Source organism: Leptodactylus fuscus, chromosome 5 (genome assembly GCF_031893055.1).
Source record: "Leptodactylus fuscus isolate aLepFus1 chromosome 5, aLepFus1.hap2, whole genome shotgun sequence".
Classification (NCBI taxonomy): Eukaryota; Metazoa; Chordata; class Amphibia; order Anura; family Leptodactylidae; genus Leptodactylus; species Leptodactylus fuscus.
In genome coordinates, this window is record NC_134269.1 from 221,887,347 (window position 1) to 221,914,282 (window position 26,936).

Sequence of the window (26,936 nt, forward strand, 5' to 3'; positions counted from 1 at the left end):
TATACAGTCACCACTAGGGGGAGGAGCTCACTACATACAGATTATACAGTCACCACTAGGGGGAGGAGCTCACTACATACAGATTATACAGTCACCACTAGGGGGAGCTCACTACATACAGATTATACAGTCACCACTAGGGGGAGGAGCTCACTACATACAGATTATACAGTCACCACTAGGGGGAGGAGCTCACTACATACAGATTATACAGTCACCATTAGGAGGAGCTATGTGTATGGTGAGTGATGAAGGTTTATGTATAATCTGTGTACACTTTTCCGCATACAGGTCTGTTCAGGTTTCCTAATCTTTTGTTACTTTCTCTGTGCTGGGGATTTGGAGCTTTGTATCAGTTCAGTCTTGTAGTCGGATTTATTTTGTTTTATTATTACTTTTGATGTTATTTTTGTGATGTGATTTCGCCATCTTGTGGTGACTTTTAGAAATGGCGCCCTCAGAGTTCTGTTTTTATTTTGCCATCTTCTCCCCTTATGCTCAGGTTTTGGGGTTTCTGCCCCCTGCTGGTGTTGTAGTTCTGTCACTTCTTTTATAGCAGATTCCATGGCAGTAAGGCGAGCATGTGACCATCGATGAGGACAATGCTCTGGGCATCTCTCTGTATGGCAGCGCTCATGGCGTTCGTCTCTAGCTCTGATCCGGAGTCCGTGCGGCCGCACGCTTGAGGGCGAGGAGGATGAAGATGCAGGGGATGTACGAGACAAAGCGCAAAACTGAGGGGATCCCGATATACAGCTGCCTGCAAGACAAAGGAACGCAGAACAGACATCAGCACATGTAACATAGGCCGGAAGCAACGTCCTCCAGTCACAACCAAAGCTGCCGTCACAATGTAACAACATAATGGTGACTGCAGAAATGGGTGGGAAACAATAAGAGTAATTGCAGCTCTGGAGGTGACTGGAGGATGAGCCATGATGTAAAAAGCAGAATAGTGACTGCAGCTCTGGAGGTGACTGGAGTATAAGACCTGATGTAACAGCAGAATAGTGACTGCAGCTCTGGATGTGACTGGAGTATAAGACCTGATGTAACAGCAGAATAGTGACTGCAGCTCTGGAGGTGACTGGAGTATAAGACCTGATGTAACAGCAGAATAGTGACTGCAGCTCTGGAGGTGACTGGAGTATAAGACATGATGTAACAGCAGAATAGTGACTGCAGCTCTGGAGGTGACTGGAGTATAAGACCTGATGTAACAGCAGAATAGTGACTGCAGCTCTGGAGGTGACTGGAGTATAAGACCTGATGTGACAGCAGAATAGTGACTGCAGCTCTGGATGTGACTGGAGTATAAGACATAATGTAATAGCAGAATAGTGACTGCAGCTCTGGATGTGACTGGAGTATAAGACATGATGTAACAGCAGAATAGTGACTGCAGCTCTGGATGTGACTGGAGTATAAGACCTGATGTAACAGCAGAATAGTGACTGCAGCTCTGGATGTGACTGGAGTATAAGACATGATGTAACAGCAGAATAGTGACTGCAGCTCTGGAGGTGACTGGAGTATAAGACCTGATGTAACAGCAGAATAGTGACTGCAGCTCTGGAGGTGACTGGAGTATAAGACATGATGTAACAGCAGAATAGTGACTGCAGCTCTGGAGGTGACTGGAGTATAAGACATGATGTAAGAGCAGAATAGTGACTGCAGCTCTGGATGTGACTGAAGTATAAGACATGATGTAACAGCAGAATAGTGACTGCAGCTCTGGATGTGACTGGAGTATAAGACATGATGTAACAGCAGAATAGTGACTGCAGCTCTGGAGGTGACTGGAGTATAAGACATGATGTAACAGCAGAATAGTGACTGCAGCTCTGGAGGTGACTGGAGTATAAGACATGATGTGACAGCAGAATAGTGACTGCAGCTCTGGAGGTGACTGGAGTATAAGACATGATGTAAGAGCAGAATAGTGACTGCAGCTCTGGAGGTGACTGGAGTATAAGACATGATGTAACAGCAGAATAGTGACTGCAGCTCTGGAGGTGACTGGAGTATAAGACATGATGTAACAGCAGAATAGTGACTGCAGCTCTGGAGGTGACTGGAGTATAAGACCTGATGTAACAGCAGAATAGTGACTGCAGCTCTGGAGGTGACTGGAGTATAAGACATGATGTAACAGCAGAATAGTGACTGCAGCTCTGGAGGTGACTGGAGTATTAGACATGATGTAACAGCAGAATAGTGACTGCAGCTCTGGAGGTGACTGGAGTATAAGACATGATGTAACTCATGATTAGGCTCCACCATGTAACATCAGATGAAGGGTTTGAGAAGTAACTAGAGGAGTCGCTTGCTATTACCTGTAGGCATCAGTGTCATACATGCGGCAGGCCCCCGGGTCCCCGCAGCTGTTGGTCCCCCACTTTATGCAGGTCGTGTCTATTGCAGCTCCATAATATATGGGGGAGGGGATCCCTCCTGTAACAAGACGGGGAGTTGGGAGGAGAAAAGTTAGAATCCTCTATCACCTCCTCCATCACCCTCTATCACCCCCTCCATCATCCCTCCATCACCCTCTATCACCCCCTCCATCATCCCTCCATCATCCCTCCATCACCCTCTATCACCCCCTCCATCATCCCTCCATCATCCCTCCATCACCCTCTATCACCCCCTCCATCATCCCTCCATCACCTCCTCCATCATCCTCTATCACCTCCTCCATCATCCTCTATCACCTCCTCCATCATCCTCTATCACCCCATCATCCCTCCATCACCTCCTCCATCATCCTCTATCACCCCCTCCATCATCCCTCCATCACCCCCCCTCCATTATCCTCTATCATCCCCTCCATCATCCTCTATCACCCCCTCCATCACCCTCTATCACCCCCTCCATCATCCCTCCATCATCCCTCCATCACCTCCTCCATCACCCTCTATCACCCCCTCCATCATCCCTCCATCATCCCTCCATCACCCCCTCCATCATCCTCTATCACCTCCTACATCATCCCTCCATCACCTCCTCCATCATCCTCTATCACCCCCTCCATCATCCCTCCATCATCCCTCCATCACCCCCCTCCATCATCCTCTATCACCCCCTCCATCATCCCTCCATCACCTCCTCCATCATCCTCTATCACCCCCCTCCATCATCCTCTATCACCCCTCCATCATCCTCTATCACCCCCTCCATCATCCCTCCATCACCTCCTCCATCATCCTCCATCACCCCCTCCATCACCCCCTCCATCATCCTCTATCACCTCCTCCATCATCCTCTATCACCTCCTCCATCATCCTCTATCACCCCCTCCATCATCCCTCCATCACCTCCTCCATCATCCTCTATCACCCCCCTCCATCATCCTCTATCACCCCTCCATCATCCTCTATCACCCCCTCCATCATCCCTCCATCACCTCCTCCATCATCCTCTATCACTCCCTCTATCACCCCCCTCCATCATCCTCTATCACCTCCTCCATCATCCTCTATCACCTCCTCCATCATCCTCTATCACCCCCTCCATCATCCCTCCATCACCTCCTCCATCATCCTCTATCACCCCCTCCATCATCCCTCCATCACCCCCCTCCATTATCCTCTATCATCCCCTCCATCATCCTCTATCACCCCCCTCCATCATCCTCTATCACCCCCTCCATCACCCTCTATCACCCCCTCCATCATCCTCTATCACCTCCTCCATCATCCCTCCATCACCCCCCTCCATCATCCTCTATCACCCCCCTCCATCATCCTCTATCACCCCTCCATCATCCTCTATCACCTCCTCCATCATCCCTCCATCACCCCCCTCCATTATCCTCTATCATCCCCTCCATCATCCTCTATCACCCCCCTCCATCATCCTCTATCACCCCTCCATCATCCTCTATCACCTCCTCCATCATCCTCTATCACCCCCCTCCATCATCCCTCCATCACCCCCCTCCATCATCCCTCCATCACCCCCTCCATTATCCTCTATCATCCCCTCCATCATCCTCTATCACCCCTCCATCATCCTCTATCACCCCCTCCATTATCCTCTATCACCCCCCTCCATTATCCTCTATCACCCCCCTCCATCATCCTCTATCACCCCCCTCCATCATCCTCTATCACCCCCCTCCATCATCCTCTATCACCCCCTCCATCACCCCCTCCATCATCCTCTATCACCCCCTCCATCATCCCTCCATCACCTCCTCCATCATCCTCTATCACCCCCTCCATCACCCCCTCCATCATCCTCTATCACCTCCTCCATCATCCTCTATCACCCCTCCATCATCCTCTATCACCCCTCCATCATCCTCTATCACCTCCTCCATCATCCTCTATCACCCCCTCCATCATCCCTTCATCACCTCCTCCATCATCCTCTATCACCCCCTCCATCATCCCTCCATCACCCCCCTCCATTATCCTCTATCATCCCCTCCATCATCCTCTCTCACCCCTCCATCATCCTCTATCACCTCCTCCATCATCCCCTCCATCATCCTCTATCACCCCCTCCATCATCCTCTATCACCCCCCTCCATCATCCTCTATCACCCCCTCCATCATCCTCTATCACCCCCTCCATCATCCTCTATCACCCCCTCCATCATCCTCTATCACCCCCTCCATCATCCTCTATCACCCCCTCATCATCCTCTATCACCTCCTCCATCATCCTCTATCACCCCCTCCATCATCCCTCCATCACCCCCCTCCATTATCTTCTATCATCCCCTCCATCATCCTCTATCACCCCTCCATCATCCTCTATCACCCTTCCATCATCCTCTATCACCTCCTCCATCATCCCTCCATCACCCCCCTCCATCATCCTCTATCACCCCCCTCCATCATCCTCTATCACCCCCCCTCCATCATCCCTCCATCACCCCCCTCCATTATCCTCTATCACCCCCTCCATCATCCCTCCATCACCTCCTCCATCACCCTCCATCACCCCCTCCATCATCCCTCCATCACCCCCCTCCATCATCCCTCCATCACCCCCCTCCATTATCCTCTAGTCACCCCCTCCATCATCCCTCCATCACCCCCCTCCATCATCCCTCCATCACCCCCCTCCATTATCCTCTATCACCCCCCTCCATCATCCCTCCATCACCTCCTCCATCACCCTCCATCACCCCCTCCATCATCCCTCCATCACCCCCCTCCATCATCCTCCATCACCCCCCTCCATCATCCCTCCATCACCTCCTCCATCACCCTCCATCACCCCCTCCATCATCCCTCCATCACCCCCCTCCATCATCCTCCATCACCCCCCTCCATCATCCCTCCATCACCCCCCTCCATTATCCTCTATCACCCCCCTCCATCATCCCTCCATCACCCCCCTCCATCATCCTCCATCACCCCCCTCCATCATCCTCCATCACCCCCCTCCATCATCCTCCATCACCCCCCTCCATCATCCTCTATCACCCCCCTCCATCATCCTCCATCACCCCCCTCCATCATCCTCCATCACCCCCCTCCATCATCCTCCATCACCCCCCTCCATCATCCTCCATCATCCTCCATCACCCCCCTCCATCATCCTCCATCACCCCCCTCCATCACCTCCCTCCATCACCCCCTCCATCACCCCTCCATCACCTCCTCCATTATCCTCCATCACCTCCTCCATCATCCTCCATCACCCCCCTCCATTATCCTCTATCACCCCCTCCATCATCCCTCCATCATCCCTCCATCACCCCCCTCCATCACCCCCCTCCATCACCCCCCTCCATCACCCCCTCCATCATCCCTCCATCACCCCCCTCCATCACCCCCTCCATCACCCCCCTCTATCACCCCCTCCATCATCATCTCCCTGACCTCTCAGTACCCTCTGGTTTTGGGGGGGCTCCATCTTGATGCCCGGGGTCACTTACCAAGAGCTCGAGCAGCCAAGAGATGGAGACCCAGTCCAAACGACTTCTCTTCTGGGGTCAAACTCCTGAAGGACGAAGATACAGAAAATCATCAGCGAGACCTCGCCAATGTGTCAGTAGTCTCATGTATAATGAGGAGGAGGTACAAAGTGCGGCCCCCAACCCCCCCCCCCCCCAGAGGGTCATTATGGTGTCACCCAGCTTTTCCATCCTCCTGAATGATCTCTTGCTTCGTATGATGCATCTGACCAAGGAGGACCGTTCCACTCTCTGGAAAAGCTGAGTGCCTGCAGATATGTAACGGTCAGCAGCACCCGGCTGTCCCTGGATCAGATAGAGCTGCAGTACCTGATGAGCACCATGTACCCGGGCATGGCCCCCAGGGAGTAGATGAAGCAGCACACCAGGTTGAGGATCATGAAGTAGAGCAGCATGGAGTCACACGCCGCCTCCCGCGGACACTGACCCAGCACGGCCGAACCGTTCACCGAGCGGACGCAGCTGCAATTGTGAAAAACCTGAATGGAAAGACGTGAGCGTGAGGCGAGAGAGTGACCGGATTATTCATGGCGGCAGATGGCGATCTTACCATGTCCAGCCCCATCCCTGTAGATGATGAGCAGCCGGCCAGGCAGGCGGACACGTAGCCCACCCCGTCATCGCCACACACGGGGTCCCAAACATCAGAGCTACAGCCGCAGTTCACATTACACCGAGACGTCAGGTTCTCCAGATACGAAACCGACTCTACCCTGAGAGCAAGAAAATCAGCAGAGGTGAAGAAGAAGAAAGTGAACCCCAAAACAACTGCAGTACAGGAGAAGGACACGAGGACACCCGGGGTACGGGAGAAGGACACCCGGGGTACGGGAGAAGGACACCCGGGGTACGGGAGAAGGACACCCGGGGTACGGGAGAAGGACACCCGGGGTACGGGAGAAGGACACCCGGGGTACGGGAGAAGGACACCCGGGGTACGGGAGAAGGACACCCGGGGTACGGGAGAAGGACACCCGGGGTACGGGAGAAGGACACCCGTGGTACGGGAGAAGGACACCCGGGGTACGGGAGAAGGACACCCGGGGTACGGGAGAAGGACACTCGGGGTACGGGGGAAGGACACGAGGACACTCGGGGTACAGGATAATGACAGGCTGATACTCGGGGTACGGGGTAATGACAGGCTGATACTCGGGGTACGGGGTAATGACAGGCTGATACTCGGGGTACGGGGTAATGACAGGCTGATACTCGGGGTACGGGGTAATGACAGGCTGATACTCGGGGTACGGGATAATGACAGGCTGATACTCGGGGTACGGGGTAATGACAGGCTGATACTCGGGGTACAGTCTATTGCTGGTGAGGTCAGAGGTTGCTCACCCCTCGTAGGTCACGGTCAGGCCGGCCATGGCGGAGTTCTTGCACAGCAGGGTGAAGGCCAGCAGGTAGAGCAGATATTCGGTGATGGACGTGGTGAACCCCACTTTTGCCGCCATGTAGGTCGTTGTCTTGAACTTCTTCATCAGGAATCCCCCCAGGAAGTAGCCGACGGCGATGATCGGGAGACTGTAGACGCCTGCCGAGACACGAGAGGTGACGCCGCTGCTTGTCCGCCATGTTTGCGCCCAATGCTGCGCTCCACGCACCGATCAGCAGGATCGCCTCCGACGCCGACTTCCCGTACTGCTGCTCCAGGTATTTGGGCATGAAGGACATGAACCCCACAAAGGCGCTGAACTGGAGGACGGTCACCCCAAGGAAGAGGAGGTACACCCGATTCTGCAGGAGAGTCTTCAGGAAGAACAGGAAGCCTGCGGGGAGGAAGACCTGCAGTAGTCACCCCTCCGGCCTGACCAAGAGACTGGACTGCAGCTCTGGATGTGACTGGAGTATAAGACACAATGTAACAATAGAACTGTGACTGCAGCTCTGGGTGTGACTGGAGTATAAGACACAATGTAACAATAGAACTGCGACTGCAGCTCTGGGTGTGACTGGAGTATAAGACACAATGTAACAATAGAACTGCGACTGCAGCTCTGGGTGTGACTGGAGTATAAGACACAATGTAACAATAGAACTGCGACTGCAGCTCTGGGTGTGACTGGAGTATAAGACAATGTAACAATAGAACTGCGACTGCAGCTCTGGGTGTGACTGGAGTATAAGACACAATGTAACAATAGAACTGCGACTGCAGCTCTGGATGTGACTGGAGTATGAACTATCAGCAGGCTTGCATTGTTTTGTGGCAGCTTTGGTGGGGACACAGGTCCTAATTTTGGGGTGACGGTAAGATGAGGTGTCATGTGACCACGTCTGAGGAGTTTAGTACCTTTTGCGGCGGTTTTTGTGGACTTGTCGTTGTCGTCGCCACCGCCATCCGTTATTTGTGGTCGCAGCGTCTCCCGCAGCTCAGACTGATCCTCCTGCCCCTCCTTGGGCAAACTTCTAGGGAGGCAACAGAAGGGGGCGGCAGCGAGCAGATTGAGGAGCCCACTGACCAGGAAGCCCATCCACCAGGCCCCCACCCAGCGCGTGTCCGTGGCACTGAGGTGGACGTCATCTGCAAGACACAGGGGTAAGACTAGGGGCGGAGCTGAGCCAGGGGGAGGAGTCTTTATATAAGGAGGGGATTGCATAGAGGGAGGAGTCTGCATAGAGGGAGGAGTCTGCATAGAGGGAGGAGCCCCCCCATAGTGGGAGTGGCCTGCATAGAGGGAGGGGTCTACGTAGAGGGAGTGGCCTGCATAGAGGCCTCCCCAGCACAGATTTGACAATGAGCCCCTCCCCCCTTGTCCAGATTTCAGGGTTTGCGGTTCTTTAATTGGATATTAATTACCAAGATTAATGAATCCGATGTCTACGAAGATCTGAGCACAGAAGGAGGCGAGAAGAGAACCGAAGAGCGGGCCCAGGATGGAGAGAGTCTGGATGATACCTGCAGGGGGACAGCGAGACTATCACCCCCATCATCATCCTCACCCCCATCATCATCCTCACCCCCATCATCACCCCCATCATCATCCTCACCCCCATCATCACCCCCCATCATCATCATCCTCACCCCCATCATCATTATCATCATCCCCCCCATCATCACCACCCCCATCCTCACCCCCATCCTCCTCCTCACCCCCTCACGTCCCTGTTTGTTACAGTGTGTCAGTTCTTCTTCCAGCAGAGACTGAGGGGCCCGGCACCTGCTGTCTACACCCATATAGTAACCTAGTAGTGTAGTGTCTTATATAGAGGGAGGGGCAGCTCTGGGTGTGACTGGAGGATAAGACAAGATGTGACCCCGGGATCGGAGCTTTAACCCTTTCATATTATTTACCAATATAAAAAGGAGAATTTTCCTGTTTGGCGAAGTCGTCCAGATATGATAATCCGAGCGGCTCGATGGGCGTCTCACCAATTCCCTGCAGGATGTTCCCAATGAGAACAAAAATCCACATCATGGACTCCGAGGATCCAGCCTGGCACACTGGGTACAGACAGAGGCGGCTCAGTGGTTACTACAACACAAGGGCAGCGGGAACAGACAGAGGTGGCTCAGTGGTTACTACAACACAAGGGCAGCGGGTACAGACAGAGGCGGCTCAGTGGTTACTACAACACAAGGGCAGCGGGAACAGACAGAGGCGGCTCAGTGGTTACTACAACACAAGGGCAGCGGGTACAGACAGAGGCGGCTCAGTGGTTACTACAACACAAGGGCAGCGGGTACAGACAAAGGTGGCTCAGTGGTTACTACAACACAAGGGCAGCGGGTACAGACAAAGGCGGCTCAGTGGTTACTACAACACAAGGGCAGCGGGTACAGACAAAGGCGGCTCAGTGGTTACTACAACACAAGGGCAGCGGGTACAGACAAAGGCGGCTCAGTGGTTACTACAACACAAGGGCAGCGGGTACAGACAAAGGCGGCTCAGTGGTTACTACAACACAAGGGCAGCGGGTACAGACAAAGGCGGCTCAGTGGTTACTACAACACAAGGGCAGCAGGTACAGACAAAGGCGGCTCAGTGGTTACTACAACACAAGGGCAGCGGGAACAGACAGAGGCGGCTCAGTGGTTACTACAACACAAGGGCAGCGGGTACAGACAAAGGTGGCTCAGTGGTTACTACAACACAAGGGCAGCGGGAACAGACAGAGGCGGCTCAGTGGTTACTACAACACAAGGGCAGCGGGTACAGACAAAGGTGGCTCAGTGGTTACTACAAAACAAGGGCAGCAGGTACAGACAAAGGCGGCTCAGTGGTTACTACAACACAAGGGCAGCGGGTACAGACAAAGGCGGCTCAGTGGTTACTACAACACAAGGGCAGCGGGTACAGACAGAGGTGGCTCAGTGGTTACTACTTATTACCACAAATCAAGGTCTGTTTTACCATGATGAGGGTTGTAGTTACCGCAGACTCACAGAGCGAAGCAACAAACTGCTGTATTAAGGAAGCAGAAAGCAAGTGGCCAATCTACTCTATAATCCAAGGGTGATTGCAGCTCCGGATGTGACTGGAGTATAAAACATGATGTAGTTACAGAATCGTGACTGCAGCTCTGGCTGTGACTAGAGTATGTAGCCTTATCAGTCACTCCATATTCCAGATCTGCAGCTTGCTGAGACTTGTAGTTCTTTGACCATGTACAGTACACAAAACCTAATAGACATATCCTGAACCTTCTGGAAGCTCGGGGGCGGGCCCTGGACTCTCGGGGGCGGGCACTTGACTGTGATTTGCCAGGCATAGGTGTAGATGATGGGTGGAGTTGTCTGCAGAGTGCACGGCCGATCCCTCGTACTGATACCTAGATATAATGACAAGACACGGAGTAACAAATCCCCTTATATCACCGCCCTCCCCCCGATGTAGCAGAGCTGGAGCGCTCGTGTGATAATCGGCTGCTCTTACCGTCTCATGATGAAATGCGGCATGGCGGCCAGGCAGCCCCCCAAGAACATGATCAGACACCCGATAGAGATCATTCTGGGGCGATGAAGCCTCGCCCCAAAGTAACTGACCAGGGTGATGACCAATAGGTTACCTAAGATAAGAGAGGAGAGTGGGCCATAAAGGGGTTAATATAGAGATTAGGTGACATATGATATGTATACAGTATAAGCCCCTATGTAATATACTGAGCATTGTATAGTATCTACCCCTATATAATATACCCACCCTATATACTATGTGCAATGTATAGACTATACCTCTATATAATATACCCACCCTATATACTATGTGCAATGTATAGACTATACCCCTATATAATATACCCACCCTATATACTATGTGCAATGTATAGACTATACCCCTATATAATATACCCACCCTATATACTATGTGCAATGTATAGACTATACCCCTATATAATATACCCACCCTATATACTATGTGCAATGTATAGACTATACCCCTATATAATATAACCACCCTATATACTATGTGCAATGTATAGACTATACCCCTATATAATATACACACCCTATATACTATGTGCAATGTATAGACTATACCCCTATATAATATACACACCCTATATACTACGTGCAATGTATAGACTATACCCCTATATAATATACACACCCTATATACTATGTGCAATGTATAGGCTATACCCCTATATAATATACCCACCCCATATACTATGTGCAATGTATAGACTATACCCTATATAATATACCCACCCTATATACTATGTGCAATGTATAGACTATACCCCTATATAATATACCCACCCTATATACTATGTGCAATGTATAGACTATACCCCTATATAATATACCCACCCCATATACTATGTGCAATGTATAGACTATACCCCTATATAATATACCCACCCTATATACTATGTGCAATGTATAGACTATACCCCTATATAATATACCCACCCTATATACTATGTGCAATGTATAGACTATACCCTATATAATATACCCACCCTATATACTATGTGCAATGTATAGACTATACCCCTATATAATATGCCCACCCTATATGCCATGTGCAATGTATAGACTATACCCCTATATAATATACCCACCCTATATACTATGTGCAATGTATAGACTATACCCCTATATAATATACCCACCCTATATACTATGTGCAATGTATAGACTATACCCCTATATAATATACCCACCCTATATACTATGTGCAATGTATAGACTATACCCCTATATAATATACCCACCCTATATACTATGTGCAATGTATAGACTATACCCTATATAATATACCTAATCTATATACTATGTGCAATGTATAGACTATACCCCTATATAATATGCCCACCCTATATACTATGTGCAATGTATAGACTATACCCCTATATAATATACCCACCCTATATACTATGTGCAATGTATAGACTATACCCCTATATAACATACCCACCCTATATACAATGTGCAATGTATAGACTATACCCCTATATAATATACCCACCCTATATACTATGTGCAATGTATAGACTATACCCTATATAACATACCCACTCTATATACTATGTGCAATGTATAGACTATACCCCTATATAATATGCCCACCCTATATACTATGTGCAATGTATAGACTATACCCCTATATAATATACCCACCCTATATACTATGTGCAATGTATAGACTATACCCCTATATAATATGCCCACCCTATATACTATGTGCAATGTATAGACTATACCCCTATATAATATACCCACCCTATATACTATGTGCAATGTATAGACTATACCCCTATATAATATGCCCACCCTATATACTATGTGCAATGTATAGACTATACCCCTATATAATATACACACCCTATATACTATGTGCAATGTATAGACTATACCCCTATATAATATACACACCCTATATACTATGTGCAATGTATAGACTATACCCCTATATAATATGCCCACCCTATATACTATGTGCAATGTATAGACTATACCCCTATATAATATGCCCACCCTATATACTATGTGCAATGTATAGACTATACCCCTATATAATATACACACCCTGTATACTATGTGCAATGTATAGACTATACCCCTATATAATATACCCACCCCATATACTATGTGCAATGTATAGACTATACCCCTATATAATATACCCACCCTATATACTATGTGCAATGTATAGAATATACCCTATATAATATACCCACCCTATATACTATGTGCAATGTATAGACTATACCCCTATATAATATACACACCCTATATACTATGTGCAATGTATAGACTATACCCCTATATAATATACACACCCTATATACTATGTGCAATGTATAGACTATACCCCTATATAATATACCCACCCTATATACTATGTGCAATGTATAGACTATACCCCTATGTAATATACCCACCCTATATACTATGTGCAATGTATAGACTATACCCCTATATAATATACCCACCCTATATACTATGTGCAATGTATAGACTATACCCCTATATAATATACCCACCCCATATACTATGTGCAATGTATAGACTATACCCCTATATAATATACCCACCCTATATACTATGTGCAATGTATAGACTATACCCCTATATAATATACCCACCCTATATACTATGTGCAATGTATAGACTATACCCTATATAATATACCCACCCTATATACTATGTGCAATGTATAGACTATACCCCTATATAATATACCCACCCTATATACTATGTGCAATGTATAGACTATACCTCTATATAATATACACACCCTATATACTATGTGCAATGTATAGACTATACCCCTATATAATATACCCACCCTATATACTATGTGCAATGTATAGACTATACCTCTATATAATATACACACCCTATATACTATGTGCAATGTATAGACTATACCCTATATAATATACCCACCCTATATACTATGTGCAATGTATAGACTATACCCCTATGTAATATACCCACCCTATATACTATGTGCAATGTATAGACTATACCTCTATATAATATACACACCCTATATACTATGTGCAATGTATAGACTATACCCTATATAATATACCCACCCTATATACTATGTGCAATGTATAGACTATACCCTATATAATATGCCCACCTTATATACTATGTGCAATGTATAGACTATACCCTATATAATATACACACCCTATATACTATGTGCAATGTATAGACTATACCCTATATAATATGCCCACCCTATATACTATGTGCAATGTATAGACTATACCTCTATATAATATACCCACCCTATATACTATGTGCAATGTATAGACTATACCCCTATATAATATACCCACCCCATATACTATGTGCAATGTATAGACTATACCCCTATATAATATACCCACCCTATATACTATGTGCAATGTATAGGCTATACCCTATATAATATACCCAACCTATATGCTATGTGCAATGCATAGGCTATACCCCTATATAATATACCCACCCTATATACTATGTGCAATGTATAGGCTATACCCCTATATAATATACCCACCCTATATACTATGTGCAATGTATAGACTATACCCCTATATAATATACCCACCCTATATACTATGTGCAATGTATAGACTATACCCCTATATAATATACCCACCCTATATACTATGTGCAATGTATAGACTATACCCCTATATAATATACCCACCCTATATACTATGTGCAATGTATAGACTATACCCCTATATAATATACCCACCCTATATACTATGTGCAATGTATAGACTATACCTCTATATAATATACACACCCTATATACTATGTGCAATGTATAGACTATACCCTATATAATACGCCCACCCTATATACTATGTGCAATGTATAGACTATACCCCTATATAATATACCCACCCTATATACTATGTGCAATGTATAGACTATACCCCTATATAATATGCCCACCCTATATACTATGTGCAATGTATAGACTATACCCCTATATAATATACCCACCCTATATACTATGTGCAATGTATAGACTATACCCCTATATAATATACCCACCCCATATACTATGTGCAATGTATAGACTATACCCCTATATAATATACCCACCCTATATACCATGTGCAATGTATAGACTATACCCCTATATAATATACCCACCCTATATACTATGTGCAATGTATAGACTATACCCCTATATAATATGCCCACCCTATATACTATGTGCAATGTACAGACTATACCCCTATATAATATACCCACCCTATATACTATGTGCAATGTATAGACTATACCCCTATATAATATACCCACCCTATATACTATGTGCAATGTATAGACTATACCCTATATAATATACCCACCCTATATACTATGTGCAATGTATAGACTATACCCTATATAATATACCCACCCTATATACTATGTGCAATGTATAGACTATACCCTATATAATATACCCACCCTATATACTATGTGCAATGTATAGACTATACCCTATATAATATACCCACCCTATATACTATGTGCAATGTATAGACTATACCCCTATATAATATACCCACCCTATATACTATGTGCAATGTATAGACTATACCCCTATATAATATACCCACCCTATATACTATGTGCAATGTATAGACTATACCCTATATAATATGCCCACCCTATATACTATGTGCAATGTATAGACTATACCCTATAAAATATACCCACCCTATATACTATGTGCAATGTATAGACTATACCCCTATATAATATACCCACCCTATATACTATGTGCAATGTATAGACTATACCCTATATAATATACCCACCCTATATACTATGTGCAATGTATAGACTATACCCTATATAATATGCCCACCCTATATACTATGTGCAATGTATAGACTATACCCCTATATAATATACCCACCCTATATACTATGTGCAATGTATAGACTATACCCCTATATAATATACCCACCCTATATACTATGTGCAATGTATAGACTATACCCCTATATAATATACCCACCCTATATACTATGTGCAATGTATAGACTATACCTCTATATAATATGCCCACCCTATATACTATGTGCAATGTATAGATTATACCCTATACAATATACACACCCTATATACTATGTGCAATGTATAGACTATACCCCTATATAATATACCCACCCTATATACTATGTGCAATGTATAGACTATACCCCTATATAATATACCCACCCTATATACTATGTGCAATGTATAGACTATACCCCTATATAATATACCCACCCTATATACTATGTGCAATGTATAGACTATACCCTATATAATATACCCACCCTATATACTATGTGCAATGTATAGACTATACCCCTATATAATATACCCACCCTATATACTATGTGCAATGTATAGACTATACCCCTATATAATATACCCACCCTATATACTATGTGCAATGTATAGACTATACCTCTATATAATATACACACCCTATATACTATGTGCAATGTATAGACTATACCTCTATATAATATACACACCCTATATACTATGTGCAATGTATAGACTATACCCCTATATAATATACCCACCCTATATACTATGTGCAATGTATAGACTATACCCCTATATAATATACACACCCTATATACTATGTGCAATGTATAGACTATACCCCTATATAATATACACACCCTATATACTATGTGCAATGTATAGACTATACCTCTATATAATATACCCACCCCATATACTATGTGCAATGTATAGACTATACCCCTATATAATATACCCACCCTATATACTATGTGCAATGTATAGACTATACCCCTATATAATATACCCACCCTATATACTATGTGCAATGTATAGACTATACCCTATATAATATACCCACCCCATATACTATGTGCAATGTATAGACTATACCCCTATATAATATACCCACCCTATATACTATGTGCAATGTATAGACTATACCCCTATATAATATACCCACCCTATATACTATGTGCAATGTATAGACTATACCCTATATAATATACCCACCCTATATACTATGTGCAATGTATAGAATATACCCCTATATAATATACCGAACCTATATACTATGTGCAATGTATAGACTATACCCCTATATAATATACTCACCCTATATACTATGTGCAATGTATAGACTATACCCTATATAATATACCCACCCTATATACTATGTGCAATGTATAGACTATACCCTATATAATATACCCACCCTATATACTATGTGCAATGTATAGACTATACCCTTTATAATATACCCACCCTATATACTATGTGCAATGTATAGACTATACCCCTATATAATATGCCCACCCTATATACTATGTGCAATGTATAGACTATACCCCTATGTAATATACCCACCCTATATACTATGTGCAATGTATAGACTATACCCCTATGTAATATACCCACCCTATATACTATGTGCAATGTATAGACTATACCCCTATATAATATACACACCCTATATACTATGTGCAATGTATAGACTATACCCTATATAATATACCCACCCTATATACTATGTGCAATGTATAGACTATACCCCTATATAATATGCCCACCCTATATACTATGTGCAATGTATAGACTATACCCCTATATAATATACCCACCCTATATACTATGTGCAATGTATAGACTATACCCCTATATAATATGCCCACCCTATATACTATGTGCAATGTATAGACTATACCCCTATATAATATACCCACCCTATATACTATGTGCAATGTATAGACTATACCCCTATATAATATGCCCACCCTATATACTATGTGCAATGTATAGACTATACCCCTATATAATATACCCACCCTATATACTATGTGCAATGTATAGACTATACCCCTATATAATATACCCACCCTATATACTATGTGCAATGTATAGACTATACCCCTATATAATATACCCACCCTATATACTATGTGCAATGTATAGACTATACCCCTATATAATATACCCACCCTATATACTATGTGCAATGTATAGACTATACCCCTATATAATATACCCACCCTATATACTATGTGCAATGTATAGACTATACCCCTATATAATATACCCACCCTATATACTATGTGCAATGTATAGACTATACCCCTATATAATATACACACCCTATATACTATGTGCAATGTATAGACTATACCCCTATATAATATACCCACCCTATATACTATGTGCAATGTATAGACTATACCCCTATATAATATACACACCCTATATACTATGTGCAATGTATAGACTATACCCCTATATAATATACCCACCCTATATACTATGTGCAATGTATAGACTATACCCCTATATAATATACCCACCCTGTATACTATGTGCAATGTATAGACTATACCCCTATATAATATACCCACCCTATATACTATGTGCAATGTATAGACTATACCCCTATATAATATACCCACCCTATATACTATGTGCAATGTATAGACTATACCCCTATATAATATGCCCACCCTATATACTATGTGCAATGTATAGACTATACCCTTTATAATATACCCACCCTATATACTATGTGCAATGTATAGACTATACCCTCATATAATATGCCCACCCTATATACTATGTGCAATGTATAGACTATACCCCTATATAATATACCCACCCTATATACTATGTGCAATGTATAGACTATACCCCTATATAATATACCCACCCTATATACTATGTGCAATGTATAGACTATACCCCTATATAATATGCCCACCCTATATACTATGTGCAATGTATAGACTATACCCCTATATAATATACCCACCCTATATACTATGTGCAATGTATAGACTATACCCCTATATAATATGCCCACCCTATATACTATGTGCAATGTATAGACTATACCTCTATATAATATACACACCCTATATACTATGTGCAATGTATAGACTATACCCCTATATAATATACCCACCCTATATACTATGTGCAATGTATAGACTATACCTCTATATAATATACCCACCCTATATACTATGTGCAATGTATAGACTATACCTCTATATAATATACACACCCTATATACTATGTGCAATGTATAGACTATACCCCTATATAATATACCGAACCTATATACTATGTGCAATGTATAGACTATACCCCTATATAATATACCCACCCTATATACTATGTGCAATGTATAGACTATACCCCTATATAATATACCCACCCTATATACTATGTGCAATGTATAGACTATACCCCTATATAATATACCCACCCTATATACTATGTGCAATGTATAGACTATACCCCTATATAATATACCCACCCTATATACTATGTGCAATGTATAGACTATACCCCTATATAATATACCCACCCTATATACTATGTGCAATGTATAGACTATACCCCTATATAATATACCCACCCTATATACTATGTGCAATGTATAGACTATACCCCTATATAATATACCCACCCCATATACTATGTGCAATGTATAGACTATACCCCTATATAATATACCCACCCTATATACTATGTGCAATGTATAGACTATACCCCTATATAATATACCCACCCTATATACTATGTGCAATGTATAGACTATACCCCTATATAATATACCCACCCCATATACTATGTGCAATGTATAGACTATACCCCTATATAATATACCCACCCCATATACTATGTGCAATGTATAGACTATACCCCTATATAATATACCCACCCCATATATTATGTGCAATGTATAGACTATACCCCTATATAATATACACACCCTATATACTATGTGCAATGTATAGACTATACCCCTATATAATATACCCACCCTATATACTATGTGCAATGTATAGACTATACCCCTATATAATATACCCACCCTATATACTATGTGCAATGTATAGACTATACCCCTATATAATATACCCACCCTATATACTATGTGCAATGTATAGACTATACCCCTATATAATATACCCACCCTATATACTATGTGCAATGTATAGACTATACCCCTATATAATATACCCACCCTATATACTATGTGCAATGTATAGACTATACCCCTATATAATATACCCACCCTATATACTATGTGCAATGTATAGACTATACCCCTATATAATATACCCACCCTATATACTATGTGCAATGTATAGACTATACCCCTATATAATATACCCACCCCATATACTATGTGCAATGTATAGACTATACCCTATATAATATACCCACCCCATATACTATGTGCAATGTATAGACTATACCCCTATATAATATGCCCACCCTATATACTATGTGCAATGTATAGACTATACCTCTATATAATATACACACCCTATATACTATGTGCAATGTATAGACTATACCCTATATAATATACCCACCCTATATACTATGTGCAATGTATAGAGTAAGATGTAAGAGGAAGACGAGATTCCACGGACTGTTATACCCCAAACCACCCCCCCACACACACTTTACTAGCTTTGGCAATGCCAAATATGTATTCGGACGCGCCAATAAAGCTTTTTTTGATTTGATTTTACACTATATATAACATTGTATCTGACACTATATATAACATTGTATCTGACACTATATATAACATTGTATCTGACACTATATATAACATTGTATCTGACACTATATATAACATTATATCTGACACTATATATAACATTGTATCTTGTTGGAAGTTCCTTTATAGATGTAGAAGTGGAGATGACGTCATAGATCTGCCCCTGGATATTTAGCTGCTGTGTTTGGTGGAGGGAGGTGACAACCATGAGGAGTATATACCCCAACCCTTATAGGTTACATACCAATATCAAAACTTCCATCAATGACCCCGACCAGAGATGAAGGAATATTAAACCTGCGCTCTATCTGTGTGATCATACTGCGCGAATACGCCAGAGCCAGAGACTTAGTGATGTACGAGAAGGAGAGAGCGAAGAGGAAAACCTGAGGAAAGAGGAGAAGATGATGTCAGTAACAGGGGGCGGGGCTGTGACTACCTCTCAGACATGATATATACAGCTGGTTGTCAGTAACAGGGGGCGGGGCTGTGACTACCTCTCAGACATGGTATATACAGCTGGTTGTCAGTAACAGGGGGCGGGGCTGTGACTACCTCTCAGACATGATATATATAGGCTGGTTGTCAGTAACAGGGGGCGGGGCTGTGACTACCTCTCAGACATGGTATATACAGCTGGTTGTCAGTAACAGGGGGCGGGGCTGTGACTACCTCTCAGACATGATATATACAGGCTGGTTGTCAGTAACAGGGGGCGGGGCTGTGACTACCTCTCAGACATGGTATATACAGCTGGTTGTCAGTAACAGGGGCGGGGCTGTGACTACCTCTCAGACATGATATATACAGGCTGGTTGTCAGTAACAGGGGGCGGGGCTGTGACTACCTCTCAGACATGGTATATACAGGCTGGTTGTCAGTAACAGGGGGCGGGGCTGTGACTACCTCTCAGACATGATATATACAGGCTGGTTGTCAGTAACAGGGGGCGGGGCTGTGACTACCTCTCAGACATGATATATACAGGCTGGTTGTCAGTAACAGGGGGCGGGGCTGTGACTACCTCTCAGACATGATATATACAGCTGGTTGTCAGTAACAGGGGGCGGGGCTGTGACTACCTCTCAGACATGGTATATACAGCTGGTTGTCAGTAACAGGGGGCGGGGCTGTGACTACCTCTCAGACATGGTATATACAGGCTGGTTGTCAGTAACAGGGGGCGGGGCTGTGACTACCTCTCAGACATGGTATATACAGGCTGGTTGTCAGTAACAGGGGGCGGGGCTGTGACTACCTCTCAGACATGATATATACAGCTGGTTGTCAGTAACAGGGGGCGGGGCTGTGACTACCTCTCAGACATGATATATACAGCTGGTTGTCAGTAACAGGGGGCGGGGCTGTGACTACCTCTCAGACATGATATATACAGCTGGTTGTCAGTAACAGGGGGCGGGGCTGTGACTACCTCTCAGACATGATATATACAGGCTGGTTGTCAGTAACAGGGGGCGGGGCTGTGACAACCTCTCAGACATGATATATACAGGCTGGTTGTCAGTAACAGGGGGCGGGGCTGTGACTACCTCTCAGACATGATATATACAGGCTGGTTGTCAGTAACAGGGGGCGGGGCTGTGACTACCTCTCAGACATGGTATATACAGGCTGGTTGTCAGTAACAGGGGGCGGGGCTGTGACTACCTCTCAGACATGGTATATACAGGCTAGTTGTCAGTAACAGGGGGCGGGGCTGTGACTACCTCTCAGACATGATATATACAGGCTGGTTGTCAGTAACAGGGGGCGGGGCTGTGACTACCTCTCAGACATGATATATACAGGCTGGTTGTCAGTAACAGGGGGCGGGGCTGTGACTACCTCTCAGACATGATATATAGAGGCTGGTTGTCAGTTAGAGGGGGCGGGGCTGTGACTACCTCTCAGACATGATATATACAGGCTGGTTGTCAGTAACAGGGGGCGGGGCTGTGACAACCTCTCAGACATGGTATATACAGCTGGTTGTCAGTAACAGGGGGCGGGGCTGTGACTACCTCTCAGACATGATATATACAGGCTGGTTGTCAGTAACAGGGGGCGGGGCTGTGACTACCTCTCAGACATGATATATACAGGCTGGTTGTCAGTAACAGGGGGCGGGGCTGTGACTACCTCTCAGACATGATATATACAGGCTGGTTGTCAGTAACAGGGGGCGGGGCTGTGACTACCTCTCAGACATGATATATACAGGCTGGTTGTCAGTAACAGGGGGCGGGGCTGTGACTACCTCTCAGACATGGTATATACAGGCTGGTTGTCAGTAACAGGGGGCGGGGCTGTGACTACCTCTCAGACATGATATATAGAGGCTGGTTGTCAGTTAGAGGGGGCGGGGCTGTGACTACCTCTCAGACATGATATATACAGGCTGGTTGTCAGTAACAGGGGGCGGGGCTGTGACAACCTCTCAGACATGGTATATACAGCTGGTTGTCAGTAACAGGGGGCGGGGCTGTGACTACCTCTCAGACATGGTATATACAGCTGGTTGTCAGTAACAGGGGGCGGGGCTGTGACTACCTCTCAGACATGATATATACAGCTGGTTGTCAGTAACAGGGGGCGGGGCTGTGACTACCTCTCAGACATGATATATACAGCTGGTTGTCAGTAACAGGGGGCGGGGCTGTGACTACCTCTCAGACATGATATATACAGCTGGTTGTCAGTAACAGGGGGCGGGGCTGTGACTACCTCTCAGACATGATATATACAGGCTGGTTGTCAGTAACAGGGGGCGGGGCTGTGACTACCTCTCAGACATGATATATACAGGCTGGTTGTCAGTAACAGGGGGCGGGGCTGTGACTACCTCTCAGACATGGTATATACAGGCTGGTTGTCAGTAACAGGGGGCGGGGCTGTGACTACCTCTCAAACATGATATATACAGGCTGGTTGTCAGTAACAGGGGGCGGGGCTGTGACTACCTCTCAGACATGATATATACAGCTGGTTGTCAGTAACAGGGGGCGGGGCTGTGACTACCTCTCACATGATATATACAGCTGGTTGTCAGATACGGGATTCCATGTGGCTCTGGTACATTGTGCTTATTACAGTCGGTCACATGACTCGTCACTCGGGATCTTTGATCTGTCGCCTCCTCGTTCTCTTCTTCAAGGTTTTATCTTCCTGTTTATGTAATCCTCTATTTAGCTATTGCTCAGTGTTATCCGCTCCTGGTAAAGTTGGGTGTGAGCTGCCACCTGTCTGCTTTCCTGGGCCCCCGGACATGTTCTATGTTCTCACCTTTAGTCTGGACATGTGACTTCTCTTCGGCGCAGTTGGAGCAGCATTTGGTGCCATGTTTGAAGTTTTGGATGGACGGACAATTCCTCATTGGTCTAATGGCAAAGAAAAGCAACATTGTATCAGAACAGAACAGGGACCTGACACAATGAGAGATTAGATTGTCAGCTCCTGGGGTCAGGGATGATGGGAGTGATACATTGTAATACAGAGATTAGATTGTCAGCTCCTGGGGTCAGGGATGATGGGGGTGATACATTGTGTGTGATATAGAGATTAGATTGTCAGCTCCTGGGGTCAGGGATGATGGTAGTGATACATTGTGTGTGATATAGAGATTAGATTGTCAGCTCCTGGGGTCAGGGATGATGGGAGTGATACATTGTGTGTGTGATATAGGGATTAGAGTGTCAGCTCCTGGGGTCAGGGATGATGGGAGTGATACAATGTGTGTGATATAGAGATTAGATTGTCAGCTCCTGGGCTCAGGGATGATGGGAGTGATACATTGTGTGTGATATAGAGATTAGATTGTCAGCTCCTGGGGTCAGGGATGATGGGAGTGATACATTGTGTGATATAGAGATTAGATTGTCAGCTCCTGGGGTCAGGGATGATGGAAGTGATACATTGTGTGTGATATAGAGATTAGAGTGTCAGCTCCTGGGGTCAGGGATGATGGGGGTGATACATTGTGTGTGATATAGAGATTAGAGTGTCAGCTCCTGGGCTCAGGGATGATGGGAGTGATACATTGTGTGTGATATAGAGATTAGATTGTCAGCTCCTGGGCTCAGGGATGATGGGAGTGATACATTGTGTGATATAGAGATTAGATTGTCAGCTCCTGGGCTCAGGGATGATGGGAGTGATACATTGTGTGTGATATAGAGATTAGATTGTCAGCTCCTGGGGTCAGGGATGATGGGAGTGATACATTGTGTGTGATATAGAGATTAGATTGTCAGCTCCTGGGGTCAGGGATGATGGGGGTGATACATTGTGTGATATAGGGATTAGAGTGTTAGCTCCTGGGGTCAGGGATGATGGGAGTGATACACTGTGTGTGATATAGAGATTAGATTGTCAGCTCCTGGGGTCAGGGATGATGGGAGTGATACATTGTGTGTGATATAGAGATTAGAGTGTCAGCTCCTGGGGTCAGGGATGATGGGAGTGATACATTGTCTGTGTGATATAGAGATTAGATTGTCAGCTCCTGGGGTCAGGGATGATGGGGGTGATACATTGTCTGTGTGATATAGAGATTAGATTGTCAGCTCCTGGGGTCAGGGATGATGGGAGTGATACATTGTGTGTGATATAGAGATTAGAGTGTCAGCTCCTGGGGTCAGGGATGATGGGAGTGATACATTGTGTGTGATATAGAGATTAGATTGTCAGCTCCTGGGGTCAGGGATGATGGGAGTGATACATTGTGTGTGATATAGAGATTAGATTGTCAGCTCCTGGGGTCAGGGATGATGGGAGTGATACATTGTGTGATATAGAGATTAGATTGTCAGCTCCTGGGGTCAGGGATGATGGGGGTGATACATTGTGTGTGTGATATAGAGATTAGATTGTCAGCTCCTGGGGTCAGGGATGATGGGAGTGATACATTGTGTGTGATATAGAGATTAGATTGTCAGCTCCTGGGGTCAGGGATGATGGGAGTGATACATTGTGTGTGATATAGAGATTAGATTGTCAGCTCCTGGGCTCAGGGATGATGGGAGTGATACATTGTGTGTGTGATATAGAGATTAGATTGTCAGCTCCTGGGCTCAGGGATGATGGGAGTGATACATTGTGTGTGATATAGAGATTAGATTGTCAGCTCCTGGGGTCAGGGATGATGGGGGTGATACATTGTGTGATATAGAGATTAGATTGTCAGCTCCTGGGATCAGGGATGATGGGAGTGATACATTGTGTGTGATATAGAGATTAGATTGTCAGCTCCTGGGGTCAGGGATGATGGGAGTGATACATTGTGTGTGATATAGAGATTAGATTGTCAGCTCCTGGGGTCAGGGATGATGGGAGTGATACATTGTGTGTGTGATATAGAGATTAGATTGTCAGCTCCTGGGGTCAGGGATGATGGGAGTGATACATTGTGTGTGATATAGAGATTAGATTGTCAGCTCCTGGGGTCAGGGATGATGGGGGTGATACATTGTGTGATATAGAGATTAGATTGTCAGCTCCTGGGCTCAGGGATGATGGGAGTGATACATTGTGTGTGATATAGAGATTAGATTGTCAGCTCCTGGGGTCAGGGATGATGGGAGTGATACATTGTGTGTGATATAGAGATTAGATTGTCAGCTCCTGGGGTCAGGGATGATGGGGGTGATACATTGTGTGATATAGAGATTAGATTGTCAGCTCCTGGGCTCAGGGATGATGGGAGTGATACATTGTGTGTGATATAGAGATTAGATTGTCAGCTCCTGGGGTCAGGGATGATGGGAGTGATACATTGTGTGATATAGAGATTAGATTGTCAGCTCCTGGGGTCAGGGATGATGGGAGTGATACATTGTGTGTGATATAGAGATTAGATTGTCAGCTCCTGGGGTCAGGGATGATGGGAGTGATACATTGTGTGTGATATAGAGATTAGATTGTCAGCTCCTGGGCTCAGGGATGATGGGAGTGATACATTGTGTGTGATATAGAGATTAGATTGTCAGCTCCTGGGGTCAGGGATGATGGGGGTGATACATTGTGTGATATAGAGATTAGATTGTCAGCTCCTGGGGTCAGGGATGATGGGGGTGATACATTGTGTGATATAGAGATTAGATTGTCAGCTCCTGGGCTCAGGGATGATGGGAGTGATACATTGTGTGTGATATAGAGATTAGATTGTCAGCTCCTGGGCTCAGGGATGATGGGAGTGATACATTGTGTGTGATATAGAGATTAGATTGTCAGCTCCTGGGGTCAGGGATGATGGGAGTGATACATTGTGTGATATAGAGATTAGATTGTCAGCTCCTGGGCTCAGGGATGATGGGAGTGATAGTAAATTGTGTACGTATCTATGGGGTTTGTCCACACTATATACCATCCTATGATCAGTATAATCCCGCACTGCGTCCTGTGGGTCATGTGACCACTTTCCTCCCCTAGCCCCCCATACGGCCCCATGAACCCCCCAGTCACCGCCTACCAGTCCCAGTGTACTCACATCAGAGCGCGGCTGATCCCCC

The 26,936-nt window shown here is 45.1% G+C and overlaps 1 protein-coding gene across 1 annotated transcript; it reads right to left on the reverse strand.

Moving 5' to 3' along the window:
• Positions 1-462: 462 nt before the first annotated feature.
• LOC142204185 (solute carrier organic anion transporter family member 1A2-like) lies at positions 463-26,936 on the reverse strand. The gene is made up of 15 exons (XM_075275493.1): positions 26,915-26,936; positions 23,713-23,807; positions 20,675-20,816; positions 10,822-10,954; positions 10,590-10,717; positions 9,240-9,389; positions 8,745-8,843; positions 8,238-8,468; positions 7,549-7,713; positions 7,283-7,478; positions 6,489-6,651; positions 6,248-6,417; positions 5,900-5,964; positions 2,340-2,457; positions 463-760 (listed from the first exon to the last, which is right to left on the reverse strand). The coding sequence occupies exons 2-15, from the start codon at positions 23,767-23,769 to the stop codon at positions 649-651; spliced, it is 1,929 nt and encodes a 642-aa protein (XP_075131594.1). The 5' UTR covers positions 23,770-23,807; positions 26,915-26,936; the 3' UTR covers positions 463-648.